At 47.9% G+C, this 21,006-nt stretch overlaps 1 protein-coding gene and 3 long non-coding RNA genes across 4 annotated transcripts; all 4 read right to left on the bottom strand.

The window, feature by feature from the left end:
* Window positions 1-2,137: 2,137 nt before the first annotated feature.
* Window positions 2,138-3,798, bottom strand: LOC306798321. Its single transcript, XR_013773317.1, has 3 exons — window positions 3,530-3,798; window positions 2,537-2,624; window positions 2,138-2,246 (listed from the first exon to the last, which is right to left on the bottom strand). It is a non-coding gene; the product is annotated as an uncharacterized lncRNA (long non-coding RNA).
* A 1,679-nt stretch (window positions 3,799-5,477) lies between these two features.
* Window positions 5,478-7,145, bottom strand: LOC306798845. The gene is made up of 4 exons (XR_013773482.1): window positions 6,891-7,145; window positions 6,725-6,812; window positions 6,190-6,298; window positions 5,478-5,716 (listed from the first exon to the last, which is right to left on the bottom strand). It is a non-coding gene; the product is annotated as an uncharacterized lncRNA (long non-coding RNA).
* Window positions 7,146-9,217: 2,072 nt separating this feature from the next.
* LOC306798846 lies at window positions 9,218-10,982 on the bottom strand. The gene is made up of 4 exons (XR_013773483.1): window positions 10,751-10,982; window positions 10,338-10,425; window positions 9,843-9,969; window positions 9,218-9,420 (listed from the first exon to the last, which is right to left on the bottom strand). It is a non-coding gene; the product is annotated as an uncharacterized lncRNA (long non-coding RNA).
* A 2,396-nt stretch (window positions 10,983-13,378) lies between these two features.
* LOC306797911 (gallinacin-2) lies at window positions 13,379-16,100 on the bottom strand. The gene is made up of 4 exons (XM_079297579.1): window positions 16,004-16,100; window positions 14,462-14,540; window positions 14,197-14,317; window positions 13,379-13,612 (listed from the first exon to the last, which is right to left on the bottom strand). The coding sequence occupies exons 2-4, from the start codon at window positions 14,517-14,519 to the stop codon at window positions 13,564-13,566; spliced, it is 228 nt and encodes a 75-aa protein (XP_079153705.1). The 5' UTR covers window positions 14,520-14,540; window positions 16,004-16,100; the 3' UTR covers window positions 13,379-13,563.
* Between the last annotated feature and the right edge of the window lie 4,906 nt (window positions 16,101-21,006).

Below are 21,006 nucleotides of genomic sequence, written 5' to 3'. Positions count from 1 at the left end.
GAGGAAATGTTTGCCACACATTTCAGTTCAACAGCTCTTATGGGGAGTTTGGAAATAAGATGGAGCAAATTAATTTTCCTGCACTCTTGGGATAAAAGTGCTTCTTTTTTTCCCCCTCTTACCCTTTACCTTCCACTGATATGCCTTTGGTCACAGGGGCCTGAGAGCTCATCACAAGAGCCCTGAGCTCGTTTTCCACACCTCCATCAGTTCTGGGGCAAGGAGCCCCTGGGCTGGGGAACAGCACTTCACTGCAGAGGTGAAGGGAGCTTGAGATAACAGCTCCAGAGTCAGAACCAGGACAGGTGAACACAGGTGCAGGTGAAGCCATGGTAGGCAGGGATGAGCTGAACATCCTGACCAAGTCCTTCAGCAATAGCATCGCAAAGAGTTTGGGGTCAGTCTCTTCTACCAGGTAACAATTGACAGGACCAATTGAATTTGTATCAAATAGCACCAGGGAAGGATTAGATTGGGTAGTAGGAATCAGTTCTTTGCAGGAATGATAATGATGGTTTGGGACATGCTGCCAGATCAGTGGTGGAGTCACCATTCCCAACTGCAAATTCAAACCTCTGTGGATGTGACACATGGGCACATGGTTTAGTGATGCCAGTCCTGGTTTGATGGTTGGACTCAATAATCTTTGAGGTCTTTTCCAACATCTGTAATTTAATTGGTATGATTCTCAAGAGGGAAAGTCTTCAGTGGAGAGCAGAGGCCCCTGTTGCTCCCATACACATGAGTGCATGGACACACAAAGGTATTGAAACACTCAGGGATTCAAATGCCTGAGGTTTGATTTGCACACATGGAGAGGCCCCTGCCATTGATGGAGCAGAGCATTGGCCCCCCAGACCCCCTGAGTTGGACAGAGAAGCCAGGATATTCTGCTTATTCCATGGGAGTAAACAAAGTTGGATAATTCTGCCCCAAAATGGGACCTGTTCACAGGTCACCCACACCAGGCCTGTCACTGTTTCCTCCCCATCCTGCCTGCTGGGATGGGGTGTGGAGCAGCAGAGGCACAGCAGGGAGGGCTGTGGTGCAGGAACAGGACAAGGAGCAGCAGCAGGGACAGCTCCTGTGGTCACCATGGCCATGCCCACTCAAGGGACACAGAACCAGCACAGCTACAACACAACCTTGTAGCTGTCAGGGAAAAGGGACACCCATAACCAGCACAGCAGGTTGATGTTGCTGTTCCCCCAGAGGGAGAATTGCCAGGGCAGCTCCAGCACAGGCAGCCAGGCAGCCCAGCCCAGCAGGCAGTGCCAGGCTCAGCGTCCCCAAATCTGGGCCAGGCAGGAGCATCCCCAGGGACACAGGCACTGCTCAGCCCCAGCACCATGCCCAGGGCCTTCTGCTGCCACCAAGGCAGTGCCACCCCCAGAGGCAGCAGGCACAGCCCCTGCAGCAGCAGGACACGCACACACGGCCCAGCCCTGCAATGCCAAAGTGCTCAGAGTCTTTATTCAAGCTGGGAAAAGCAGCCCCTGCCCCAAAGACAGCGGGGCTGGCAGCACAGGGCTCCAGCCCAGCAGCAGCCAGCAGGAGCAGCTGCCACTGCTGCTGTCAGCCCAGCTGGGCAGGCACAGGCAGGGAGGGCAGGGGACAGCAGCACGTGGGGCCAGGAGACAGAAGCCAAGGGGATGCTCTTTGCAGGAATTTCAGGGTTTCATCCATGGAATCTGTGGGAAGAAAAGAGACAAGCACATCACCTGGTGTAACATTCCCTGCCACTGTGTCCCCCTGCCCTGCAGTGCCCAGGTGTGGTGCAGCAGCCTCAGGCTCAGGGCAGCTGAGGTGCAGTCCTTAGTGCAGGCAGGTTGGAGCTGGGCTGTCTCAGTGCTGGCAGCCCTGGCTGCAGCTCTGTGCAGATGCAGCAACACCTGCATCATGTCCTCAGTGCTGCCCAAGGACAGGGAATGTTTCCCTCTTTGGTGGCTTTGGTGAGTGGTTTGACTCTGTCTGACCTGGGGCTGCTGCAGCCATTCACAGCAGCTCCCAACCCTCAGGGACTTTCACCTTCTCTTTAAGGCCACTTCACCTAATTCTAAGTTTCAAAATAATTTGTAGCAGATCCTTTTGGGGAGAAAGGACAAACACTTTCATCACACAGGGATTTTGTTTTTACCTTTTGCAGCACACACTGATTCTTGAGCATCTTCCAATAGGTAATGCAGGGGACTTGCAACGCTGAAAGCTGCAGAATCCCCCTCGGCGCCTGCATCCAACTAAACTTCCTGTTCCCATGGAGAAAAGCACACACAAGTATTACAGCAAGAATCTAGGAGAGCAGGGTGTGCTGGCAGCACTCCTGACAGGCATGGACACATCCAACACCCCTGTCTAATTTCCTGGGACCTCTTTGTCCCAAAATCACATCCAGTTGAAACCTCACTTGAGAAACTCCTTTGACCTCAATCTTCTGTTACCTCCTCATCAGTCCCACAAACACAGTCACTTCCTGGGACACTGAATTCCCACTGCTGGATGCTCACACTTTCCCCCATTCCCCCTCTTCCCCTCTCACCTGCAGCACCCTGGACCAACAGGAGGATCAGGGGGAAGAGCAGGAACAGGATCTTCATGGCTGCTGCTTCTTCTGGGTCTTCACAGAGCTGCAGAGGGACACCAAGGCAATGGGGACATGCAGGAGCCCAGGTGGGGCAGGAGTCTGGGCTCTGCTTCACCAAACTGCAAAGGGCTGCTTCCAGACACAGCTGATGATGTTTGCTCTACTTTCCTCTTAAAAAGAACTTTGTGGTTTGTGCCATCCTGACAGCCTTGGGAGCATTTTAGGATGCACCATTCCCTTGGAAAGCAATGATGCCAGCAGATAATTTTAAATTATTTTCTCTGAAGGTCTTCCAAAGACCCTCTCCTAATAAAAAGACTGCAGACCTAGGGCCAAGTGTTGTCAATTCAACTAAAGTTCCCAGAACGGAAATTTGGGAAAAGCAGAGGAAAAAATTTTCATTGAAAGTTACAGAACTTGAGCTCTTTTATTCCCTTTGGGCTTAATTAATTAAAAACTTGACCTAAACACCCTCACCCACCCCCTCTACTTTTAAGGCATCAGGAAAATCCTCCCAGCTCAGCTTGGCAGTGCCCATCCCCAACCCCAGAGCATTCCAAGGATTCCCAGCAAGGACATTCCCCAGCACCAACCCAGAGAGCAGGAGAGGGCAGGGAAGTGTCTTGGTGCCCAAGAATGGAAACAGAAATCAACCTTTGCAGCTACCCTAAGATTGAAATGATGGGAAATCTCTGTACTGCTGTGGGAAAAAACTCTCCTTACTTTCCAAGGGAAAGCAACAAGGGAAAACCTCAGCTTCAACTTCCACTTGTTTGTGCCTCTTAGACTCACATGAAGGCTTGTATTCTCTTTCCCAAGAAAATATCTGTTGGCCAAATATTGCACCTATATACTTCCAGCCATTTATCCTTTCAGAAATTCTGTTGTGGTGAGCTTTGAGCTGAGACCCTGAGCAGGCAGGATTCTGGAAAGAGACCCCACACTCACCTGGCTGGAGAAGGTCTGGGTGTTGAGGCAGCAACAAACCCAAGAGGAATGGCTGTGTGCAGATGCCCCTGGGGCCAGGGAATGCTGCTGTGCCCCAAACACGCTGCATTTATAGCAGTGCTGGTGGGTGGGACAGGCCCCAGTTGCTGCTGGCACAAGTGCCCTGGGCCAGCCCGGGAGTGCCCCATGTGTGTGGGGTGCTGGGGCTGCCCCTGGTCCCTCCCTGCTGCAGGGGCAGAGGCTGAGGTGCCTCCTGGGGCTGTTGCAATCAATGGCACCGTTGTGCCCATGCAACACCTCTTGTGACACACAGTGGCAACGGGCTGGGCAGGACAGGGATGAGATGGACAAGGGAGGTGGGTTGATGTTGGGAAGAGTAGAAATGAGGAAATGGTTTCCCTCCTTGAGATCCCTCATTTTACCAGTTCTATTCTCACAGGGGGATGTGGAAGACCAGACTGAATATTGCAACAGTGCTGAGCTTTGTACGGTGAGTGGAAATGTTTGCCACACATTTCATTTCAACAGCTCTTATGGGGAGTTTGGAAATAAGATGGAGCAAATTAATTTTCCTGCACTCTTGGGATAAAAGTGCTTCTTTTTTTCCCCCTCTTACCCTTTACCTTCCACTGATATGCCTTTGGTCACAGGGGCCTGAGAGCTCATCACAAGAGCCCTGAGCTCGTTTTCCACACCTCCATCAGTTCTGGGGCAAGGAGCCCCTGGGCTGGGGAACAGCACTTCACTGCAGAGGTGAAGGGAGCTTGAGATAACAGCTCCAGAGTCAGAACCAGGACAGGTGAACACAGGTGCAGGTGAAGCCGTGGTAGGCAGGGATGAGCTGAACATCCTGACCAAGTCTTTCAGCAATAGCATCGCAAAGAGTTTGGGGTCAGTCTCTTCTCCCAGGTAACAATTGACAGGGCAATTGAATTTGTATCAAATAGCACCAGGGAAGGATTAGATTGGGTAGTAGGAGTCAGTTCTTTGCAGAAATGATAATGATGATTTGGGACATGCTGCCCAGATCAGTGGTGGAGTCACCATTCCCAACTGGAATTTCAAAACTCTGTGAATATGGCACATGGGCACATGGTTTAGTGATGCCAGTCCTGGGTTGATGGTTGGACTCAATATTCATCGAGGTCTTTTCCAACATCTGTAATTTAATTGGCATGATTCTCAAGAGGGAAAATCTTCAGTGGAGAGCAGAGGCCCCTGTTGCTCCCATACACATGAGTGCATGGACACACAAAGGTATTGAACCACTCAGGGATTCAAATGCCTGAGGTTTGTTTTGCACACATGGAGAGGCCCCTGCCATTGATGGAGCAGAGCACTGGCCCCCCAGACCCCCTGAGTTGGACAGAGTGGCCAGGATATTCTGCTTATTCCATGGGAGTAAACAAAGTTGGATAGTTCTGCCCCAAAATGGGACCTGTTCACATGTCACCCACACCAGGTCTGTCACTGTTTCCTCCCCATCCTGCCTGCTGGGATGGGGTGTGGAGCAGCAGAGGCACAGCAGGGAGGGCTGTGGTGCAGGAACAGGACAAGGAGCAGCAGCAGGGACAGCTCCTGTGGTCACCATGGCCATGGCCACTCAAGGGACACAGAACCAGCACAGCCACAACACAACCTTGTAGCTGTCAGGGAAAAGGGACACCCATAACCAGCACAGCAGGATGATGTTGCTGTTCCCCCAGAGGGAGAATTGCCAGGGCAGCTCCAGCACAGGCAGCCAGGCAGCCCAGCCCAGCAGGCAGTGCCAGGCTCAGCATCCCCAAATCTGGGCCAGGCAGGAGCATCCCCAGGGACACAGGCACTGCTCAGCCCCAGCACCATGCCCAGGGCCTTCTGCTGCCACCAAGGCAGTGCCACCCCCAGAGGCAGCAGGCACAGCCCCTGCAGCAGCAGGACACACACACACAGAGCCCAGCCCTGCAATGCCAAAGTGCTCAGAGTCTTTATTCAAGCTGGGAAAAGCAGCCCCTGCCCCAAAGACAGCGGGGCTGGCAGCACAGGGCTCCAGCCCAGCAGCAGCCAGCAGGAGCAGCTGCCACTGCTGCTGTCAGCCCAGCTGGGCAGGCACAGGCAGGGAGGGCAGGGGACAGCAGCACGTGGGGCCAGGAGACAGAAGCCAAGGGGATGCTCTTCTCAGGAATTTCAGGGTTTCATCCCCAAACACTGTAAGAAGAAAAGAGACAAGCACATCACCTGGTGTAACATTCCCTGCCACTGTGTCCCCCTGCCCTGCAGTGCCCAGGTGTGGTGCAGCAGCCTCAGGCTCAGGGCAGCTGAGGTGCAGCCCTTAGTGCAGGCAGGTTGGAGCTGGGCTGTCTCAGTGCTGGCAGCCCTGGCTGCAGCTCTGTGCAGATGCAGCAACACCTGCATCATGTCCTCAGTGCTGCCCAAGGACAGGGAATGTTTCTCTCTTTGGTGGCTTTGGTGAGTGTGGAGACCCTGGCTGATGTGAATTCTTGCAGGCCAACTGAGGCCCAGCTACAAAACCCACAAGGGTTTTTCCCTTTTCATTTGGGCCTTTTAGACTAATTATTATAGCAGGGGAGAATCTATCAGTTGTTGTCTAGAAAGAAATTGGTAACAGATTTTTTTGGGGCAAAAATTGGACACTCTCCAGTCAGGGGTCTGTTCCTTACCTTTTGCAGCACACACTGACTCTGGAGCATCTTCCAACAGGGGTTGTGGGGTAACGACAACCCCCAAAGGTGCAGAATCCCCCTCTGCGCCTGCAGGTCAATGGATCTCCTGTTTCATGGACAAAAGCACACACAAAGCAATTACTACAGTAATACTAATAAATCCATCTGATGTATAAGAAAGGGAGACCTCTGTGCCCCAGGAAATGCCCCCATCCAAACCTGCAGGGGCTCTGTGCCATCCCTGTGCAGGGCCAGAGAACACACAGAGAGTCTCAAACAGGAACTGCTGGATGCAGGATTGGAGCCTGAAAGCAAAGCCCATGCTGACCTACAGATCAAGACAGGATTCTGTCTCCATGGGATCTCTCCTTCCCAAATTGTTGTCCAGCTGGAATCTCACTTGGGAAATTCCTTTGAACTCAATCCTTTGTTACCTTCTCATCATTTCCACAAACACAGTCATTTCCAGGGACATTGAATTACCTCTGTTAGGTGCTCACACTTTCCACCATTCCTCCTCTTCCCCTCTCACCTGCAGCACCCTGGACCAACAGGAGGATCAGAGGGAAGAGCAGGAACAGGATCTTCATGGCTGCTGCCTCCCCTGGGTCTTCACAGAGCTGCTGAGGGACAATAAGGCAATGGGGACATGCAGGACCCAGGTGGGGCAGGATTCCAGAGAGAGACCCCACACTCACCTGGCTGGAGAAGGTCTGGGTGTTGAGGCAGCAACAAACCCAAGAGGAATGGCTGTGTGCAGATGCCCCTGGGGCCAGGGAATGCTGCTGTGCCCCAAACACGCTGCATTTATAGCAGTGCTGGTGGGTGGGACAGGCCCCAGTTGCTGCTGGCACAAGTGCCCTGGGCCAGCCCGGGAGTGCCCCATGTGTGTGGGGTGCTGGGGCTGCCCCTGGTCCCTCCCTGCTGCAGGGGCAGAGGCTGAGGTGCCTCCTGGGGCTGTTGCAATCAATGGCACCGTTGTGCCCATGCAACACCTCTTGTGACACACGGTGGCAACGGGCTGTGGGGCAGCTGGAAAACCCTTGGGATGGGCACAGGAACTGGTGGGTGCAGGCACAGGCACCAGTGCAGTCCTGGGGCAGCAGAATCCTTCTTTCACAATATCACCTCTAGAATGGTTTGAGTTGCAAGAGACCTGAATGTTCATCTTTTTCCACCTCCTCAGTCGGCAGGGACACCTTCCACTATCCTAAGTTGCTCCCAGACTCATCCAACCTGGCCTTGAGCAATTGCAGGGATGCAACAGCAATAGTTTCTCTGGGGAACCTGTGCCAGAGCCTTTCCACCCTCCCAGGGAAGGATTTCATCCCAGTATCCTTTCCAACCCTGCACACTGTCTCTGAGAATCCATTCCCCCTTCTCCTATCCATTTTCTATGTTGCTTCTCCTCTGATTGAGTAATCAATTGGCATGGGATGTGCAATAACTCACAGAATATGGAAAACAAATTTAGAAAATCCAAGGATATCTTATTAGACAAGATGGCTTTGCACCTGACATTTCAGGGGGATAAACAGGGTTCTCTTTCATGGCTCTTCTGACAAAGTGAGAGCAACACCAGCACAGATGGTAAGTTTGTAAACCTGGTGACACAACAAAACAGCACCTCCTCCTAATGCCTGCCAAGGTGAATAAATACCAGCTGGATGCAGCCATCACTTGTGAGTCCAGTGAGTTTGATGCCAGCCATGCCACTGGGAGAAGTGATAGTCCTTGCCAGGCACGAGGGTCTGTGCCAGGTGCCCAATTTAGCAGCTTCCTCTCCAGGTGTTTGGCAGAACAATCTGATCCCTACAAACTGAGCTGAGCTGCTGGGGATTTGGCAGTGGAATCTGTCATCTTAACATTTTCTGCTTCATAACCCTGAGAATGTGAAGTCACAGTGACAAGGTGACAATCATAAAAAATGTGGGAAATGGATTCTGCACGCTCAGCAGAAGCAGAGGCAGCACCTGCACACATTACTGATGGTGGGCTTTTCTGGGAGAGTTTTTTAAAGAGACTCAGAAAAGGCTCCACTCTGTGCCAGAGCAGAAGGTTGGTGCTGGTTTCCAGAGAGCAGGATCTGTGTGTGACCATGGATGTGTCCCTGTGTCCCTGGATGTGTCCCTGTGACCCTGGATGTGTCCCTGTGTCCCTGGATGTGTCCTCATGTCCCTGGATGTGTCCCCGTGTCCCTGGATGTGTCCAGCAAACCACAGCACCACAGGGTCATTGCACAAGGCAGGATGACAAAAGACCCTGGGTTAGGAATCCCTCTCAGAGGTGTCACAAGAGAAAACTGAAGCCTCCTTTTCTCCTGGTGCAAGGGAGAAAGGGGAACAGGAACTTTTGGGCTACTGGTGACTCCAGCCTGGCCTCTCTGCTCTCCCCCTCCTGATGATGCAAGGACCAGGGATAATACAGATGAAAGAAGAGAGAGCAAACATTTTGATTCATGTGTTTATTTTATCCCTATCAAGCTCATGAGTCATGTGTGAGTTCTCTCTATGTTTATGCTGTCCTCCAGGACATCCCCCACACCACATCCCTTTAAGGACTGGCTCCTGCTGCAGGGTTTTGCAGCTGGGACTGGAGCTGGGACCTTGTAACAAAGCTGTGGCTATTTTAGGAATGAGGTTTTGCCACTATGTCCAGAGTTCCCAGACCATGTCTTTCTGACAGGAGAGCCTGAGAAAATAACATATGTGGGGCTGTAGCCATCAGCAGAATATTCCTGCTCCTCCAGAGGGAGGATTGCCAGGGCAGCTCCAGCACAGGCAGCCAGGCAGCCCAGCCCAGCAGGCAGTGCCAGGCTCAGCGTCCCCAAATCTGGGCCAGGCAGGAGCATCCCCAGGGACACAGGCACTGCTCAGCCCCAGCACCATGCCCAGGGCCTTCTGCTGCCACCAAGGCAGTGCCACCCCCAGAGGCAGCAGGCACAGCCCCTGCAGCAGCAGGACACACACACAGAGCCCAGCCCTGCAATGCCAAAGTGCTCAGAGTCTTTATTCAAGCTGGGAAAAGCAGCCCCTGCCCCAAAGACAGCGGGGCTGGCAGCACAGGGCTCCAGCCCAGCAGTAGCCAGCAGGAGCAGCTGCCACTGCTGCTGTCAGCCCAGCTGGGCAGGCACAGGCAGGGAGGGCAGGGGACAGCAGCACGTGGGGCCAGGAGACAGAAGCCAAGGGGATGCTCTTTGCAGGAATTTCAGGGTTTCATCCCCAGATTCTGTGGAAAGAAAGGAAACAAGCACATCACCCATTGTAACTTTGCCTGCACAGAAGTGCAGTCCTTAGTGCAGGCAGGTTGGAGCTGGGCTGTCTCAGTGCTGGCAGCCCTGGCTGCAGCTCTGTGCAGATGCAGCAACACCTGCATCATGTCCTCAGTGCTGCCCAAGGACAGGGAATGTTTCTCTCTTTGGTGGCTTGGACAAATCCTCTGCAGTGCCTGAAGGAGACCCTGGGTCTGGAGCAGATTTGGATGGCCCTGGCTGACCTGGGGCTGTTGCTGCCTCACTCTCAATGCAGCTCCAAGCCCCTCCCCTCCCCTCAGCTCTGCCTTGGAGCTTGAAGGGAGCTGAGCCTTTAGCTACTCAGGGTCCCTTAAACACCTTCTGCCCTGACAGAAACTTCTGTAATTCCAAAACTTACTTTTTGCAGCAAAAGTAAAACCTGGAACATTTTCCCGCAATGCCATAGGGGAAAGAGCAATTCAGAAGTGAGCAATATCCCTTTTCTCTCTCACATTGTTTCTTATTTGTTGGACCCAAGGCGGATCCTGCATGAAAAGGAAAGAGATCACAGTGAGTGTGGGATAAATGTAATGGATGAATCTGGTTCTAGAGGAACTGGTGCTGGGACTCTGAGCCCCAGTCTTGTATGGGAACTGAGCACCATGCCCAACATCTTAAACTCTCCAGTCAGAGTTCATTTCCCCTACAGGAATGTGTGCATGTGAGGAAAGACAGAGGGAAAGGCCAGCATGAGCTACAGGAGCTGCTGAGCTGGATCCTCAGCTGCCCAGGCCTTCCTCACAGCAAATCCTTCCCAAATATTATAAACACCTGAGGATTGGTGTCGTTTACCAGGAGCTGGAAATCCCCAGTGCAGGGGGTGCCCACCTCAGCCATGCCCCCTGTGTCTCACCTGCAGCACTGTGCAGCACCAGGAGCAGCAAGGGCAGGAGCAGGTGGAGGATCCTCATGGCTGCTGCCTGTCCTGGGTCTTCTCAGGGCTGCAGAGGGGACACAGCAAGAACCAGAGCAGGGTCAGGGATTTGGGGGAATCTTTGTGCCTGGAGATGCCAAGCTCAATGAAGTCTGATCCAATGCTCTCCATCCCCCCAGCCAGCTCAATGCTTGCTGCCCTGGCACCCTGCAGAATTCTCTGAAGTCTGGAAAGTCTTCCCAGTTTACTTGGGAGTGTCTATTCCTAATTTCAGATTATTCCCAGGATTCCCAGCAAACCCACTCCCCATCCCTGTGCAGCACTGACCCAGGAAGAAGCAGGAGGGCAGGGAAGTGCTTTGGTGGGCTGGAAGTGACTCCCCAGTGACCTACCTGAGAAAGGTGTTGGTTCAGAGTCTGCAAGGCAGAACTGGTCTGTGACAAACCAAGCTGGAATCTCTGGTGTGAGAGTCCAGCTCGGGGAGTGTCCCTGTGCCCCACACACGCTGGTTTTGTCCTGTTTCCAGGGGGTGGGACAGACCCTTCCCACTGCTGGCACAAGTGCCCTGGGCCAGCCCGGGAGTGCCCCATGTGTGTGGGGTGCTGGGGCTGCCCCTGGTCCCTCCCTGCTGCAGGGGCAGAGGCTGAGGTGCCTCCTGGGGCTGTTGCAATCAATGGCACCGTTGTGCCCATGCAACACCTCTTGTGACACCCTTGGCACAGCAGCAACGGTCTGTGGGGCATCTGGATAACCCTTGGGATGGGCACAGGAACTGGTGGGTGCAGGCACAGGCACCAGTGCAGTTCTGGGGGAGCAGAATCCTTCTTGCACAGGCTCACAGGATCACCTCTGCAAGGGTTTGGGTTGCAAAGATCATCTCTTTCCACCCCCTGCCATGGCCAGGACTCTCCCAGGTTGGACCAAGCCCTGTCCAACCTGGCCTTGGACACTGCCAGTGATGGAGTAGCTACAGCTTCTGTGGGCAATCTCACCAGACACAGAGCCAGTTATTTCTTCTTAATATCCAGTGTAACCCTGTCCTCTGCCAGTTTGAAGGCATTCTTCCTTGTCCTTGTCACTCCAGGCCCTGGCTCAAAGTCCCTCTCCAGGTCTCTTGGATCTCCTTGAGACACTGGATGAGGCTCTGAGTTCTCCCCAGCTCTTTCCCTTCTCCAGGCTGGACAGCCCCAGATAGCTCAGTTTATGTTTTGGTATGTAGGAGTTTGCTTTTTGAGTATGGCAGAAATTGAAAAACTCTTTTGAGCCTTCTGCTCCGTAACTCCATCACTGGGCAGGGTTTTGCTGTCAAGCCTTCACCCTGAAACAAATCTGAAATATTTCATTAATGTTGTTATGTGTTTGGGAGAAGGGCAGTTGCAGGATAGAGACATCTTCAAAGGAAGTGAAAGGTGGATGAAATTACCCAGTGAAACAGGATGGAAGCAAATGCCAATAAACAACAGCCTGGCATCTCTGCCAAGTGCTCCATACCCAGCTGGAAATTTGGAATTGGTCAGGGTGGCATCCTTGGATAGAGAAGTCTTTATCAGTAGAACCAGAGCCACTCATTTTGAACATACATGCTCATGGATCATAATCATGGAGGCATTTTCCAGAGGGGGTGAGGTCAGGCTTATCAGAGCAAAGTCATTCTGGCCCCAAGTTGTGTCCAGGTGGGTGGACAGGACAACACCCTGTGTTGGGTTGATGTGACCAACGATGTGTGTTCTGTCCCTGTCTGTTGGAGCCGGGTGGGGCAGTGACTCTGATCTCCTGGCACATATTCTCTGCTAATGGGACATCTTTAAACCAGCTGGGCAATCATCTTTATCTTCCCACAGCCCATCCTCCCTCCAGGAGATATCTCCTGTTCATGGCCACTGAGTTCCGGTGCTTGACTGATAAAATTCCATCATCCCACTGGGAGATGCTCCAGCCAGGGCAGGAGCCAAGCCTTTCCTACCCAGACAAAAACTGAGATTTTGGACACCAAAAGAACCTTCTTTCCACTGGATTCCAGAGGAAAACTGGACCTTTCCACATCATCCCTGCACCTTCAGATGAAACTGCACCTTCTCCAGGAACACTGCTCCAGCTGAACCACATCTGCCCCTGCAGGAGGATGCAGCCACCATGGAATGGGACTGTGCCACCACCCTGACTGACTGACGGGTGTCAGCTTGGATTCTGACTCTGGCAGTGTTTTGGGATTGTTTTTTTATAATACTGTATTTCTATTTTAATTTTTCTAGTAAAAAACTGTTGTGCCTAATTCCCATATGTTTGCCTGAGAGCCCCTAAATTTCAAAATTATAATAATAATTTGGTGGGAGGGAGTTTACATTCTCCATTTCAAAGAGAAGCCTCTGCCTTTATTGGCAGACACCTGTCCTTCAAATCAGGACAGATTTTGGAGTCCATGAGACTCTTAATCTCAGGGTTGTAGGTTCAAGCCCCATGTTCTGCACCAACCCCCCCCTACCCCCCCAACTCCCATCCTGCAAGGTGACCCAGGTCACCCATCTGATTCACAGACCCTTGTGTGATGTCACCTTGAGGGGCACCTGCACAGCTCCCCTGGGAGATCTGTTTTCATCTAAGGTCCCTAAAGGGTTCCTTGGGGTGTCCCCAAGTGCTCACAAGGGCAAGGGAGTCCCTCCCTGTGGGATGATGTGGTGGGATGGGGTGTGGAGTAGCACACCTCCCAGCAGGGTCTTTGGCAAGCAGGGTTACAGGCCCTCCAGGTGGGGAATGAGGGGTTTTAACCATTTCTGTTTTCCCAAGAAAATATTTCTGCACAGTAAGAAATAAGGGATTTTGGCATCTGAGCACATTCCCACAAAGGGAAGCTGAGTTCTTTTAGCCAGCCTTTCTCTTGGCACTTGTAGGTTAGGGTCTGTGCAGACCTGCAGAGCTGTATGCTCAGAAAAACCCAAATTAAGGAGCAGTTTTCACTATAAATTGTTGCCCTCTGGGGTTAGTGTGTTAAATCCCAGCCAGGATCATGAGCCAAGTTTCAGTGACCAATGCTAAGCAACAACAATTTATTTAGAAGGAAGGTGAAGCAATGCAGAACACATTTGGATTTGCTCTATATCATAAAGCATTTGCATTGGCAATGAAAGGAGTGTGAGGCTCTGCAGCAGGATCCAGTGGGTTTAGGAGTAGGAGATTCCAAGCAAATTTGTAGGTTTAGAAGAAATTTTCATTGTTCTTCAATGAATGGCTCATCAACATTTCTTACATTCCATGGCCTGTACAAAGGAAAAAACTATTCAGATTTTCTTTCTGCTTATATTCCCTTCCTACTCACTCTCAGCCCATGCTTTGTTTTCTACCTGGACACAAATTCTTCCCAAAATCGTTAATGTCATTTTTAGTCATGTTGGGACAGCTCTATTCAACCATACCTGTGAGTAGGAGACTGTTTCCCTATTGTTTCAGGAGGAGCAGGGAATTAAATTGGTATCCCTAGATTCTGGGGCGAGTGCATTCATTACTGAGTGAAAATAGAAGGCTGTTTTTCATATGATAATTTAATTTTCCAACAAATTTTACACCAGAAACCTCACCCTGTGCTAGAGAGCATTGTCCAAATACTTCTTGGAAACATGCAACACTTGAGTCAACACAGAACACTTGAAAAATAAAACCCAATAGTTTTTTTGGTTGGTTTTTTTTCTTTGTTGGGTTTTTTTTGTGGGTTTTTTTTTTTTGTTTTTTTTTTTTTTCCTTTATACCTAATTTAGATATACAGGAATACCCTGGGGTTTAGGAGACAGGCAAAATATTTGCTTTTTCTCTGCTCATCCTGCAGATGAGCCTTGGTGAAACTCACGGTTTGCAGCAGGAGCGGAACCCGAAGCAACTTCCAACTTTAACCAGGTGGAAGGGACATGCTCCAAAGTGACAGCTCCCTCCTCTACAGAAAATCATATCCCTCTGGGGTGAAGACAAACCTGCAACAAGAACAGAATATTTCCTTCCCCTTTGATTAATTCCCGACTGGCCTCTAGCAATGTGAAACCGAAGTGGTTAAAATGTGTTGGGAATTTTTCTCCAGGTGCACAAACCCCCCTTCTAGCATCTCTTTCCCATCTTACCTGGAGAAACCTGGAGGGCCAAGAAGAGGAGAGAAAATAGAAGGTAAAGGATCTTCATGGCTGAGGATTTGCTGTGGCACTGTTGGGAAAAGGACCAAGAAAGATGTAAGACAGACAGTCCTTGGATCTGCAGTCTCCTGGACTACACAAACACTGTGCTAATAAAAATTACATTTCTATTAATTTTATCTTCAAGCTTTCAAAAGTAATCAGTAAAACCCATAGGAAATCCTAACACTTGTGTGGGACAAAATGTTTTCAGAACATGAGATCATTAAGTTACTTTAATAGTTTGGTAGCTCAGATTTCTTTTCCATTTTGCAAATAGTCCTTAGCCGGAACAGAATCATGGAATCCCAGAATGGTTTGGATTGGAAGGAACCTTGAAGCTCATCTTGTTCCAACCTCCTGGGCTGAGACACCTTCACTGGACCAGGTTGTTCAAAGTCCTGTTCTGCCTCATCTTGAATACTTCCATAACTTTATTTTTAGCTAAATGATTTTGCCTAGTAAATAAACAACATAAAGCAAAATTAGGTGATAACGCTGTAAAAATTTCAAACTTCAGGGAAATTAAAAAAAAAAAGTTAATTTTGTAATGTTTAAATTTATCAATGTTTAAATTTATCAGTTTATCAACATCTCCAGTCTTGGTCTACAGGAAGCAGTTCTAGAATGGAAGTGTACAATCAAATAAATTCCCCTTTGAAAAGAAAACTTTAAAAGCAAATGTGATACCTTCATTGGAATAGTTTAAACTAATATTAGGGTTAGCTTTATAGGATAAGATAGACTAGAAGGGTGCTTATGGATAAAAAGTGTCAGTATCATATCCTGGCATTAGGAATGTTCTGATCTGTCACAAATTATGGTTTCTCATGCAAGGAATGGAAATGAGATTGTGCTGAAATGTGCTATTGTTGAGAAAAGAATTGATAGAGAGTGACCCAAAACTGTTTCAAAGCTAGTATTAGAAGTTTGCACAAGTTTTTACAGATTTGAAAATATCAAGAGAAGTAAGGAGACAAAGTGAGCAATTCTGAAAATGAAATAAGGGTTTTAACAGAGACACAAATAAAAACCACAATATATAAAATATGTATGTATACTATATATTTATGCATAAATATATAAATAATATATCATTTTATACCCACTATGCACAATGAAAATATTATATAACTATTAATAATATGTTTATATTCCAAGGCTATATATTTAATGGAAATATATAGACATGTAGATTTCTGCTGAGAGGTCACCAATTTCTCTGGACCACAGTCCTCTCTAAAGTGGAACCAATCAAACATTGATTTTTCCTAGCACTTAGGAATCAGACAATTTTTATTAAAACATTCTAGATATTAGCATATATTTGAACTAATTATTCAACATGTCCAATTTTCCTAAATCTTAGGTTTACCTTTTTTAGTTGCATACAAATTAAAGTTAATAGAGCAGAGGTTTGAGGGTTTGTTTTGGAGTTGGATTTTTGTGGAAAAAACAAAAGCTGACATTGAAAGAAAAGAACTGTGACATTACCAGGTATCAGGTGAGCCCTGAAGCCAAGCAAGACTTGCTGGTGGTCCCTTCTCTCCTGAAGACTTTGGGATTCAGATTCTCCTTTATAAGGTGACTCCCAAAAAAGACTGACAAGTACTTTCTCTTCTCAGCAACTCATTGAACCAATCCAAAAACAGCTCTTTTTTTCTTCTGGTGGCATCTAATCCAACCAGAAACCAGCTGCTTTCCATTTCCCAATGATAAAATAGGGTTTCTCACTGGACCTGTTTAAGTTTTTTTCCTGGAAAATCCCACATTTTTCGTGCAATACCTCTTGTGACACCCCAGTTTGTGTAAGAAACGTTAACCCACCGTGGTGTGTGTCAAACATCTTGGCATGGAGGTTGAGCTGTCCCTGCTTAGGAGCAACTTAAAACCTTGCAATACCAAATATAATATAATAATAAAAATATGTCTGTGTGTTCCCTGCAATCCCAGTTAATTTTCTGTTCCATAAATGCAGAACATAAGAACACAGAATGGGTATATGGAACTAAAAAACAAATGTCCATTGGTTTCCTGGCCAGTGGCCACTGAGGATGCCTGAGTGAAAAAAAAAATATACTGAAATAAGGGGAATACATCATGGTTATGATCCTGGGCACCCTTCCAGCTGATGGGAAATATGTAAATTTAGGTAAATCCAGTGCCAGATGATGTCTTTGGACCCTCAGGCCCCGAAGATTCTGATTGAGCTTTTTTTATCCAGGATTCTGGTTGATTTTTTGATAACTCTGTCTTCCATAGGGCCTTCAGTTGATCATTCCAAAACCACATTATGCCCTAGATGAGCATTCAGTTTTTGGTTCTGCTCTCAGCCTGCCAGCTGTTGACCTCTGCTCCTTCTGCCATGGGAAGTAGCTCCCAAATTCTGCATGGATGAAGCACCTCTCCAGTAAAGAGGGGGAGAAAGCTGGGGGTGTCCAGCCTAGAAAAGAGAAGGATCCAAGAAGACCTTAAACTCCATCTTAGTATCTAAAGAGGTATTAAGAAAAGGAGGGAGAGGGACTTTTTATATGGACAGATAGTGACAAGACAAGGGGAAATGGTTTTAAACTGACAAAAGGCACATTTGCATTAGATGTTAAGAAGAAATTCTTCCCTGCAAGGGTGGAGAGGCCCTGGCACAGATTTCCCAGAGAAGCTGTGGCTTTCCCATCCCTGGAAGTGTCCAAAAGCAGGCTGGATGGAGCTTGGAGCAGCCTGAGATAGTGGAAGGTGTCTCTGTCTACACTGGGGAGGTTGGAATGAAACAGTCTTCATCATCCCTTGGAATCCAACCCATGCTATGTTTCTATGATTCTAAGATATTAAATGCTTTTTCAGGCCATATTTTACTTTAAACCTCTCTTCAGTCAATGAATAAATATTGTTTATGCAGTATTTTAACATGATATGTGAAGTGTGTTGTAATAGGTAATGACACATTAGCTAATTTGAATGATTGGTGTTTCTAATTGACCAAGACCTCTGCAAGTAACACCACATCTTACAGAACCCTTATTACCAAAACTAAACTGAAATGTTTTCATTGCTGACTCGTTTGCCTTCTACTCATGTAATTTTTTCATTATTTTGATATTAAGTTCTTAAGTAGAACCATAGAATAGTCTGAATTGGAAGGGATTTTTGGAAGGTGAGTAAGTCCAAGCCCTCTGCAACATCTTCAACAAGATCAGGTCAGCCCAAAACCAGTTCAGAGCCCTGTCCAAGTACACAGGTACACAGAAGTCTACAGAAATTATCTATATGCATGTGAAGACATGACTACTACTATTGAAACCTGACTACTACTATTTCCCTTACAAACATTCCCTGACGCAGCTTTTTATTCTCTAGATAATTTTGTATGTGAACTGTTTCTGCAATAGGAAAAAAAGTGGTAATTGAATTTCTGGTGTGTCTGCCAACGTCTGGCCATAAAACTGAAAAACAGAGGGAATAAAATTACAAAAGTTGCAGTTGCTTCACCTCTTGCCAAGTGTTTGTGGCTAACTTGCCAACTGTTACTCTTACCCAACCCAATTCCTCAAAGAAACAAAGGTGCATTGTTAATTTTTATTGTCTGTAAGATCCTATGTGCAAGTACTGTCAAGGGTTTGGCTTTAACTCTGAGCATCCTTGGCCCTTTTTAATATAAATTTCACATGGTCACAGTCCCATCCAGACCATCAAAAAAAACTCTGGATAAGGGGAAAGAAGAAGCAGAGGAAGGTTGGAGCACCTCTGGCAGAACTCGGCATGATTTTGGGTTGTGGCTCTTAGGGTGGACAATCTTTCCATCCCCATCTGCAGCTCCTCTTCTTCTGAGCTAAAGACCATCAGATACTTTTGATTATTATGGTGGGGTCAGCATTTTGTGTAATAATTCAGTGCTGAGGAGCTGCTGTGCCTGATGAAGATGGGATTATTCCAAAGAGAAATGTCCTCATAAGAGGCTGCAAAGTGTGGGGAGAAAAAATGTCTTTCACCCTTTTAAAATCAAGATATTTGAGTAATTTTACCTGTCAGAGAAGAAGGAGGATCTTATGTCCATCTTAGGAGTTTATATCTAGCACAGAGAATGAGGCAATTAGGAAAAAGGAGAACCACAAACTCTGCTCCTAGCAGTTTTCTCCTGAAAATAAAAAAGGAAATATTAGGGACGTCTTTCTGTAGTGCTATCACTAATTAAAATGCTTCAAACTGTACACAAAATTTATTTAATCGAGCTCAATACTTTAATGAATATGCAGTTTTCTTGAGTAAATGATGAGATTAACATCTGCATGAACAACTCTGGCTCTATCTTTTGAACTGACAGGTAATTAAAGGCACTGGGGTACAAGGGCAGAGTCCCTTTTCTTTTTTAAGAACCACAATGAGAATGAGTGATGTGTGTGTGTGATCAAAGCTCCTTGGCACAGGCCAGGTATCCCAAAGTTTCTTAAATTCAAAGAACTTTTGTAAACTAAATCGAATTTTCTAGAGAAAAATGGCAGGAGTAATCTCACCAAATTTCATATATCCTAAAAGCAAATATCAAAGTACAAACAATTTTCACTGCTTTTCCTTCATGGATAATGGAGATAGGCTATTCTATGGACTTTCAATAGACATTTGCAATAAGATTGTTAGAAATAAAACATAGAATTAACAGTAGGGATAGAAGAAACCCAGAAATGCTGCAGGAGGAGGTATTTTGCAATAAGAGCCATGGGTACTAGTTCTGCAGAACAGCACAAGTGGCAGCTGTGTCTCTCACAGGGCCACATTTTGCTCTTAGAGGGATTTTAAAAATATGTTGTCTCCTCTCCAAACCCACCCATAAAGTCATTAGGAGTCCAAACATCTGAGTTTGGTTACATATTCCACTGGGCACTGTTGTGTGACTGTTCAGCAACTGCTTTTGAAGGGATAATAACCAAATCACTATGTTGAACATTCATAACTTTTCAGATTTTATTTTTTACTCTCTTTCCTTTTTTTTTTTTTTTTTAACATTTTTCCCCTGTTTTGTGTTGCTGATATGATTCAAAATGTTCCCATTTTTCCTTTACATAAGGTCCACTCAGATGCAAAATTTCCCTGTTTCCTCCAGGCCCTCTAAAGGAAATATCTGGAGGCATATTTGCTTTATCTGCACTGCTAGGCCATGAGGGCAAGGAAAAAGAGACAGAGGCACAGATTCCAACCTGGAATCTGGAATGGGAAAGGAAGGTCCACTTTGAGACTGCAATGACTGCTCCTTTTGGTACCAAGGGCTCCTTATTTGTAGAACTGCAGAATGGTTTGGGTTGGAAGGGACTTCTAAAATCATCTCAACGCTCAGCCATGGGCAGGGACACCTTCCTCTATCCCAGGTTGTTCCAAGCCCTGTCCAGCCTGGCCTTGGACATTTCCAGGGATCCAGGGGCAGCCACAGCTTCTCTGTGGCCAGGGCATCCCCACCCTCACTATGAGAATATTTCCCTCCTTCCCCACAAAGAATCACCCAAGGTTCAACCACATGAATGCCACCATAACTGATTTTATTAAAGGAGAGGAAAAAAATATTTTCCACAGTGTTGCCTGGTTCATGTTTTTTGTGGTGTTTGCTTCACTGCAAGGGAAGGTTGTGGCAGCTTTTCATTGCAGCAGGACCTGGTGCCACCAGCAGCCTTGGGGTCAGGGTGATTCCAAGGAGCCATCCAGCAGAAGCAGGGAGGATTTCCAAGGCTAATCCAGAGACTCTTCAGCTACTCCACCCCCTGCATGAAGAAGAGAGAGTCTCAGCTACCCACCTGTAGGTTTTCTGCAGAGATGTTCTGCTTATCTCATGACAGCAGAGCAGAGCTGCCGTGGGATGTCAATTCCCTCTCTATGCCAGCGGGATTGGCACCAGAGAAGTGACAGGTGGCAGGAGCTAAGCCTCTAAGATGTTGCTCTGGAGAAAAGATAATTCCCACAGAGATCCTTGCACTTCTACTCACCTTCTGCAGCAAGAAAATCCATTGCTACACGTTCCAATCCAGTAATACGGGCGGCGACAAATCCCTGGGAAGCAGCGCCCATTTTGGATGGAGCAAGAATTATCCAGCCTAGGAAACACTTGTCCTGCAGAACAAAGAGAAGAGTCATTTACCATGAAAAAGATCAAAAGTGAATACAGTCTTCTTCTTTACTCCCCTCTCTCCTTACCTGCAGCCCCTTGGAGCATCAGGAAGAGGAATGCCAGGAGCATGTGAAGGATCCTCATGGCCACAGATGGGATGTGGATTCTTTACCTGCACTGAGCAGAGAGAACAAGGTTGGACAGCACTGGACAGAGGATTCTCTCCTGACCAGGAGATGAGGAACTGTTTAAAAAATGTGCCTGTGGACACCGAAGCCAAAATCTTTGTCCAGTGAATTTGGGCAAGAGACAGAGTGAAAACCTCATCCTCGGAGATACTAGCAATTTCAAGGAATGCATCTCTTACCAACATGATCTAATTAGTACTACTTTAAGCACAGATTCAGAC

The sequence above is a fragment of the Erithacus rubecula genome (genome assembly GCF_903797595.1).
Source record: "Erithacus rubecula genome assembly, chromosome: 2".
In the NCBI taxonomy this organism is placed as follows: domain Eukaryota; kingdom Metazoa; phylum Chordata; class Aves; order Passeriformes; family Muscicapidae; genus Erithacus; species Erithacus rubecula.
This window is presented reverse-complemented; position numbering and strand designations above follow the sequence as displayed.